This window comes from Oncorhynchus clarkii, chromosome 31 (assembly GCF_045791955.1).
Source record: "Oncorhynchus clarkii lewisi isolate Uvic-CL-2024 chromosome 31, UVic_Ocla_1.0, whole genome shotgun sequence".
NCBI lineage: Eukaryota > Metazoa > Chordata > Actinopteri > Salmoniformes > Salmonidae > Oncorhynchus > Oncorhynchus clarkii.
Genome location: NC_092177.1, coordinates 631,519 through 641,361, shown reverse-complemented (window position 1 = coordinate 641,361; position 9,843 = coordinate 631,519). Strand labels below are relative to the sequence as shown.

Here is a 9,843-nt window from a genome sequence, read left to right as displayed (position 1 = left end):
GAATACAGAACACATGGCCAACACAATACAAACATTTAGAATACAGGCCAACATAATACAAACACTTAGAATACAGAACACATGGCCAACATAATACAAACACTTAGAATACAGAACACATGGCCAACACAATACAAACACTTAGAATACAGAACACATGGCCAACACAATACAAACACTTAGAATACAGGCCAACACAATACAAACACTTAGAATACAGAACGCATGGCCAACACAATACAAACATTTAGAATACAGGCCAACACAATACAAACACTTAGAATACAGAACACATGGCCAACATAATACAAACACTTAGAATACAGAACACATGTCCAACATAATACAAACACTTGGAATACAGATCACATGGCCAACATAATACAAACACTTAGAATACAGATCACATGGCCAACATAATACAAACACTTAGAATACAGAACACATGGCTAACATAATACAAACACTTAGAATACAGAACACATGGCCAACACAATACAACCACTTAGAATACAGAACACATGGCCAACACAATACAACCACTTAGAATACAGAACACATGGCCAACACAATACAAACACTTAGAATACAGGCCAACATAATACAAACACTTAGAATACAGAACACATGGCCAACATAATACAGACACTTAGAATTCAGGCAACACAATACAAACACTTAGAATACAGAACACATGGCCAACATAATACAAACACTTAGAATACAGAACACATGGCCAACACAATACAAACACTTAGAATACAGAACACATGGCCAACACAATACAAACACTTAGAATACAGGCCAACATAATACAAACACTTAGAATACAGAACACATGGCCAACACAATACAAACACTTAGAATGCAGAACACATGGCCAACATAATACAAACACTTAGAATACAGAACACATGGCCAACATAATACAAACACTTAGAATACAGAACACATGGCCAACATAATACAGACACGTAGAATACAGGCCAACACAATACAAACACTTAGAATACAGAACACATGGCCAACATAATACAAACACTTAGAATACAGAACACATGGCCAACACAATACAAACACTTAGAATACAGAACACATGGCCAACACAATACAAACACTTAGAATACAGAACACATGGCCAACACAATACAAACACTTAGAATACAGGCTAACACAATACAAACACTTAGAATACAGAACACATGGCCAACACAATACAAACACTTAGAATACAGGCCAACATAATACAATAACTTAGAATACAGAACACATGGCCAACATAATACAAACACTTAGAATACAGAACACATGGCCAACATAATACAGACACTTAGAATACAGAACACATGGCCAACATAATACAAACACTTAGAATACAGGCTAACACAATACAAACACTTAGAATACAGAACACATGGCCAACATAATACAGACACTTAGAATACAGCCCAAAATAATACAAACACTTAGAATACAGAACACATGGCTAACATAATACAAACACTTAGAATACAGGCCAACATAATACAGACACTTAGAATACAGAACACATGGCCAACACAATACAGACACTTCAATACATTATAGACTGCCGAACATGTATTATCTTGATGGGAAAACAGTTTTGTGTAAAAAAAAAACAAATAAAAAAAAAAACAATTTAAACAGCCATAAATGATTGAATTAAGGTACAGTGAGCCGTTTAGACGGGAATCAACTTCAGTACTGGACAGATCCTGTAACGATGCAGTAAAGTTTCACTCTGTAAGGAATACACTGCTTGGTGTTTTGGAAAACGCGTGACATCTTTTGGCGGTTATTTTTACGGTGCATTGTTAAAACGTATCATTAAAAAACTGTTACTATTTCGTAAAAATTCATTACAATGTAAGGTTAGATGGGCTAGGTTTATGACTTTGTGATTGTGGTAACAAGTGACGAACCTTAGGGGGTGGAGACCTACACCGGATAACTACGGCTCCGGTGCGGGACAGCGTCACTTGTCTACTCACCTTCACAACGGGAAAATGTTGAACTTTACACGGCTGATTCTCGCCCTTGTCTGTGTTGCCGGTGAGTGTTGTTTAACTTTTACCTAATTCGTTTCAAGAGGCAGTCAAATAGTTATATTAAATAACTGTATATTAACTTCTAAGAGCAGACTTCTTTAGACAAACCGTCGATACTACCGGCGGACTGCCTTTGTTGGGTAACGCGCAAATGTATGACTAGATAAACATGCACCGTCTGTCGTTTTAGATTGGAAATCTGCCGGTAAATCATAATGAGTGTAAGACTTGACATCTTTCTGTATTTTTAGTTTTGGCACGGGGAGCGAGTCTCCCTGACGGCACCACCGAGGTAAGCAGCCTGAACTCTTTGTTTTGTGGGGGAGTGAAAGACTACGCATTCATTAAACACTTGTCCTATGTGCTCCATTAACAGTAGTTATGTTACAGTAGAATACAGGTGTACAATAAAATGTATCTTAGTCTATGCCACTCTGATATTGCTCGTCCATATTTTATATATTCCATTATTTTACTTAGATTTGTGTGTATTGGGTATACATTATTAGATATTACTGCACTGGCGGGGGCTAAACATAAGCATTTCGCTACACCCCAATAATATCTGCTAAACACGTGTATGTGACCAATAAGATTGGATTTGATTATGTATAGTCACTTCCTAATTAACAATTGGTTGACATGACCGTCTGGTGTATTAATTTATTTAACTAGGCAAGTTAAGAACACGTTGTTATTTACACTGACGCTCTACTAAAAGGCCTTCTGCCGGCTCGGGGGCCTGGGATTAAACAAATAATACAATATAAATATAGGACAAAACACACATCACAAAACCACATAAAGAGACTTAAGACCACATTACAACACAACATGGTAGCAACACAACATGGTAGCAACACAACATGGTAGCAACACAACATGGTAGCAGCACAACATGGTAGCAACACATGGTAGCAGCACAAACATTATTGGGCAAAGTCAACAGCACAAAGGTCAAGAACGTAGCAACAACAATACACCATACAAAGCAGTCAACTGTCCATGTCCATGGTTGAGTGTTTTTGAAGAGATCAACAACTGTCCATGGGTTGAGTGGTTTGAAGAGATCAACAACTGTCCATGGTTGAGTGGTTTGAAGAGATCAACAACTGTCCATGGTTGAGTGGTTTGAAGAGATCAACAACTGTCCATGGTTGAGTGGTTTGAAGAGATCAACAACTGTCCATGGTTGAGTGGTTTGAAGAGATCAACAACTGTCCATGGTTGAGTGGTTTGAAGAGATCAACAACTGTCCATGGTTGAGTGGTTTGAAGAGATCAACAACTGTCCATGGTTGAGTGGTTTGAAGAGATCAACAACTGTCCATGGTTGAGTGGTTTGAAGAGATCAACAACTGTCCATGGTTGAGTGGTTTGAAGAGATCAACAACTGTCCATGGTTGAGTGGTTTGAAGAGATCAACAACTGTCCATGGTTGAGTGGTTTGAAGAGATCAACAACTGTCCATGGTTGAGTGGTTTGACGAGATCAACAACTGTCCATGGTTGAGTGGTTTGAAGAGATCAACAACTGTCCATGGTTGAGTGTTTTGAAGAGATCAACAACTGTCCATGGTTTGAGTGGTTTGAAGAGATCAACAACTGTCCATGGTTTGAGTGGTTTGAAGAGATCAACAACTGTCCATGGTTGAGTGTTTGTTGCAGCTCGTTCCAGTCTCTAGCTGCAGCGAACTGAAAAGAGGAGCGACCCAGGGATGTTTGCTTTGGGGACATCTAACACAATGCGATGGCAGAACGGGTGGAGGATATGAGGGCTGCAGCAGATCTCCCAGATAGGGGGAAGGGAAGCTTACGAGTCCGATTCCATTGCAGAACATTTTGCAACGAACAGTGTACTCAATGTTTTTCAACAAATGAGAATTTATATTGTAAATATTTCTTGTTTTTTGCTGTTTTTTTAGTCTGTTTGATTTCTAGATTTAAAATAATTTTCCATTGTGAAACGTTTTGTAATAGAATCCAACTAATGAATGTTCCATTGAAACGTTTTGTAATAGAATCCAACTAATGAATGTTCCCCGGGTGCACTGTGGAGGGGATGGGGAAACGTATGTTCCCTGTCATCTGTTCTCTTCACAATGGTGTCATACCAGAACACTATTACCAATACCTCGCTCTTATTTATTGAGACCAAAGTCCTTTTATTACATAGTCTGGTCTTTGTCCAACAGGCTGACTGTTCCCAGTACAACTTGCCCATGTGCCCCCGCAACTACGAGCCAGTGTGTGGAAGCGACGGCACCAACTACTCTAATGAATGCATGCTGTGCTTTGAAAACATGTAAGTATCCAACTAAAGCTTTCAATTGACTTGGTCTTTCTCTTGCTTTGCATGTTTTAATTTTGCTGTGTGTGTGTGTGTTCCCAGGGAGCAGAAGAGTAACATCCACATCAGGAGTAAAGGAGAGTGCTGAACCAAACATGACCGTCTCAGTGACACACCAGGCCTTCAACATTACTCTGAATCATTTCCTGTTGCCTTGTCAAAACAATGACATTTTTGTTTTTGCGTTCCAAATGCTAAGGGGTCAGTAAACAACCTGTCAAGTGCCTCAATATCGTTTGAACCAGTTCCTCACCACCTGCTTCCTGTTCCAAACCGTATGGGCTTCCTGTCTGTCGTAGAGGACTTAACCCTTCACTACCTAGTCTTTTAAGACTTGTGTAGTGTACTGGTTGGTAAAATGGTATTTTAAATGGTATAGTCATGTGTATGTAATGTAATCTGTAATTAAAACTACTTTAGCCAAGTATATTGTTTCCTTGTCAACTGGTAGGGTCCGGATGGATGGCTGAAATGTGGAGAAACTGGTTCAGCTGGGTCCATGTAGTCTGGTTGTTTTTGAATAGAAAAAGATGTTCTTTAAAAAAGGTCTGGCTCTTCCAACCTGTTGACATTACACACTCACGGTGTACTGGCTCTTCCAACCTGTTGACATTACACCCTCACTGTCTACGGGCTCTTCCAACTTGTTCACATTCCTTTCCTCTGGAAAAAGAACACAGTTAAAAGCACAAATAAACTCATATCGTCCTTAGAATGAAATAAGAATAAAGATTGACACAGACGGTGGAATATTTTTACCAAAGGAAGTAACTCATTTACTTTATTTTGTATATGTACCATCTGTTCTTCATCTGAACTGTCCAAATCGTCTTCTGGTATACCATCCAGAGGTTGGTCATCATCTAGTATACCATCCAGAGGTTGGTCATCATCTAGTATACCATCCAGAGGTTGGTCATCATCTGGTATACCATCCAGAGGTTGGTTGTCATCCGGTACACCATCCAGAGGTTGGTCATCATCTGGTATACCATCCAGAGGTTGGTCATCATCTGGTATACCATCCAGAGGTTGGTCGTCGTCCGGTACACCATCCAGAGGTTGGTCGTCGTCCGGTACACCATCCAGAGGTTGGTCATCATCTGGTACACCATCCATATGTTGGTCATCATCTGGTATACCATCCAGAGGTTGGTCGTCACCTGGTTATACCATCCAGAGGTTGGTCCTCACCTGGTTATACCATCCAGAGGTTGGTCGTCACCTGGTTATACCATCCAGAGGTTGGTCCTCACCTGGTTATACCATCCAGAGGTTGGTCGTCACCTGGTTATACCATCCAGAGGTTGGTCGTCGTCCGGTACACCATCCAGAGGTTGGTCGTCGTCCGGTACACCATCCAGAGGTTGGTCGTCATCCGGTACAGCATCCAGAGGTTGGTCGTCACTTGGTTATACCATCCAGAGGTTGGTCGTCATCTGGTACACCATCCAGAGGTTGGTCATCATCTAGTATACCATCCAGAGGTTGGTCATCATCTGGTATACCATCCAGAGGTTGGTCATCATCTGGTATACCATCCAGAGGTGGGTCATCATCTGGTACACCATCCAGAGGTTGGTCGTCGTCCGGTACACCATCCAGAGGTTGGTCGTCATCCGGTACACCATCCAGAGGTTGGTCGTCACCTGGTTATACCATCCAGAGGTTGGTCGTCATCTGGTACACCATCCAGAGGTTGGTCATCATCTAGTATACCATCCAGAGGTTGGTCATCATCTGGTATACCATCCAGAGGTTGGTCATCATCTGGTATACCATCCAGAGGTTGGTCATCATCTGGTATACCATCCAGAGGTTGGTCATCGTCCGGTACACCATCCAGAGGTTGGTCGTCGTCCGGTACACCATCCAGAGGTTGGTCGTCGTCCGGTGTACCATCCAGAGGTTGGTTGTCATCCCGTACGGGCTCGGGAGAGATGAAGGTCGAGAGCCATGCGTCCTCCGAAACACAACCCAACCAAGCCGCACTGCTTCTTAACACAGCGATGCATCCAACCCAGAAGCCAGCCGCACCAACGTGTCGAAGGAAACACTGTGCACCCATCGACCTGGTCAGCGTGCACTGCGCCCGGCCCGCCACAGGAGTCCCTAGTGCGCGATGAGACAAGGATATCCCTACCGTCCGAACCCGGACGGCGCTAGATCAATTGTGCTTCTCCCCATGGACGTCCCAGTCACGGCTGGTCACGACAGAGCCTGGGCTCGAACCCAGAGTCTCTGGTGGCACAGCTAGCACTGTGATGCAGTGCCTTACGCCACTACGCCACCCGGGAGGCCCTTAAAGCCAGTTTTTAAGGTTCTTCCACAGAGTCTATAAGATATCATTCAATATAAGTGCTGTCACAAAAATATGAATATGAGAAATGTGAAATACTGTTAATAATGAAGATATCTCACCTGAAGTTGTTGTACTCTTCTTGTTGTTTACATTTACATTTGCATTGAATTCACTGCTAATTGCAGCCCAACCACTCTTTTTCTACTGCTCAGTAGAAAAAGTATTCACACCCCTTTGCTATGATACTCCAGATTGAGTTCAGGTGCATCCTGTTTCCATTGATCATCCATGAGATGTTTCTACAACTTGATTGGAGTCCACCTGTGGCCAATTAAATTGTTTGGACATGATTTGGAAAGAAACACACCTGTCTATATAAGGTCCCACAGTTGACAGTGCATGTCAGAGCAGAAAACAAACCATGAAGTCTAAGGAACTGTCCGTAGATATCTGAGATGTAATTGTGATGAGGCATATATCTGGGGAAGGGTTTTAAACAATGTCTAGAGTGTTGAAAGTTTCTGAGAGCACAGGGGCCTACATTATTGGGAATTGGAAAAAATATGGAACTACCCAGACTCTGCCTAGAGCTGGCTGTCCGATCAAACTGAACAACCGGACAAGAAGGATCTTGGTCAGGGAGGTGGCCAACAACCCAATGACCACTCTGACAGAACTACAGAGTTCCTTGGCTGAGATGGGAGAACCTGCCAGAAGGACAACAGTCTTTGCAGCACTTCACTAATCTGGGCTTCATGAGAGAGTGGCCAGATGGAAGCCACTCCTTAGAAAAGGCTCATGACATCACACCTGGAGTTTGCAAAAGGCTCATGACATCACACCTGGAGTTTGCAAAAGGCTCATGACATCACACCCGGAGTTTGCAAAAGGCTCATGACATCACACCTGGAGTTTGCAAAAGGCTCATGACATCACACCCGGAGTTTGCAAAAGGCTCATGACATCACACCTGGAGTTCGCAAAAGGCTCATGACATCACACATGGAGTTTGCAAAAGGCTCATGACATCACACCCGGAGTTTGCAAAAGGCTCATGACATGACACCCGGAGTTTGCAAAAGGCACGTGAAAGACAGATCATAAGGCAAAAGATTCTGTGGTCTGATGAGACAAAACAGAACTCTTTGTCCTGAATGCAAAGTGCTATGTACGGAGAAAAAAAACAGGCACAGCTCATCATCCGTCTAACATCATCCCTACCATGAAGCATGGTGGTGGCAGCATCATGCTATGGGGATGTTTTTCAGTGGCAGGGACTGGGATACTAGTAAGAATAGAGGGGAACAATGAATGGACCCAAATACCGGCAAATCCTTGATGAAAACCTGCTTCAGAGTTCAAACGACCTTAGAATGGGGCGCAGATTTACGTTTCAACAGGCCAATGTGACCAAGCATACAGCCAAAGCAACGCTGGAATTGCTTCAGAACAAGAATGTGAACGTCCTAGAGTGGCTTATAGCCAAAGCCCAGAAGTGAATCCCATTGAAAACCTGTGGAACGACTTGAAGATTGCTGTTCACCGAAAGTCACCATCTAACTTGAGAGCTCGAGAAAATCTGCAAGGGAGAATGGGAGAAAATCCCCAAATCCAGATGTATAAAGCAGATAAAGACATGCCCGAGACGAGTCACAGCTGATACAGACATACCCCAAGACAACTCACAGCTGATAGACATACCCCAAGACGACTCACAGCTGATAGACATACCCCAAGACGAGTCACAGCTGATAGACATACCCCAAGACGAGTCACAGCTGATAGACATACCCCAAGACGAGTCACAGCTGATAGACATACCCCAAGACGACTCACAGCTGATAGACATACCCCAAGACGACTCACAGCTGATAGACATACCCCAAGGCGACTCACAGCTGATAGACATACCCCAAGACGACTCACAGCTGATAGACATACCCCAAGACGAGTCACAGCTGATAGACATACCCCAAGACAACTCACAGCTGATAGACATACCCCAAGACGACTCACAGCTAATAGACATACCCCAAGGCGACTCACAGCTGCTAGACATACCCCAAGGCGACTCACAGCTGATAGACATACCCCAAGGCGACTCACAGCTGATAGACATACCCCAAGGCGACTCACAGCTGATAGACATACCCCAAGACGAGTCACAGCTGATACAGACATACCCCAAGACGAGTCACAGCTGATACAGACATACCCAAGACGACTCACAGCTGATAGACATACCCCAAGACGAGTCACAGCTGATAGACATACCCCAAGGCGACTCACAGCTGATAGACATACCCCAAGACGACTCACAGCTGATAGACATACCCCAAGGATGGGTGGGAGAAGAAAATCGATTTTATCCATTTTAAATTCAGGCTGTAACAAGTCAAGGGGTATGAATACTTTCTGAAGGCACTGTCTTCATAGTTAAAAGCCCTGAACAATAAGCCATCATTCGGTTCTATCTTGTTTTCATTTACATTACACACAGTCTTCACACAGTCTTATTTTGTTGCATAAAGCTGCCTACTGTGACCAATGTACTTCTTAGTCAACTCCACAACACTTTCAACTAGAAGGTTCTGTTGTTTCCTTGTCAACTGGTAGGGTCCGGATGGATGGCAGAAATGTGTATGAACTGGTTCAGCTGGGTCCATGACGCCTGGTTGTTTTTGTTTAGTCATTATGATTCCTACAAAGGTACAGTGGGAATAGAAAAATGATGCCCTTTAAAATACAAAATGTTGTGATTGCCATGGTGCGGACTCTTGATTTAGGATGGTTATCACGTCTCAATGCAGAGGCTGACCCCTAGGGGTGAATGAACTAAATGCATCCTGTCTCTATCCTCTCACAGAAGGCCCTGTTTATACCTGGTTCTAACTTCGTCCTTTATCCCGATCTTGTCCACATTCTGACTGTGTCCACATTTTTAGACCGATGTAGACAAACAAAAGACACATTGTGATCAGATCTCCCTGATCACCTCCAGAGGTAGTCAGACACATTCATTGTGTCTGGATATTTTACAAGTGTAGACAGATCTGGACAGAGAAGCCATTTAAATCATCATTATTCTGCACTCTAAAATCATTGACTGGTGTGGCTCCATTGA

The 9,843-nt window shown here is 43.0% G+C and overlaps 1 protein-coding gene across 1 annotated transcript; it reads left to right on the top strand.

The window, feature by feature from the left end:
- The first annotated feature begins 1,882 nt into the window (after window positions 1–1,882).
- On the top strand, window positions 1,883–4,844 carry LOC139391147 (trypsin inhibitor ClTI-1-like). Its single transcript, XM_071138705.1, has 4 exons — window positions 1,883–2,073; window positions 2,321–2,361; window positions 4,263–4,372; window positions 4,460–4,844. The coding sequence occupies exons 1-4, from the start codon at window positions 2,028–2,030 to the stop codon at window positions 4,503–4,505; spliced, it is 243 nt and encodes an 80-aa protein (XP_070994806.1). The 5' UTR covers window positions 1,883–2,027; the 3' UTR covers window positions 4,506–4,844.
- The last annotated feature ends 4,999 nt before the right edge of the window (window positions 4,845–9,843 follow it).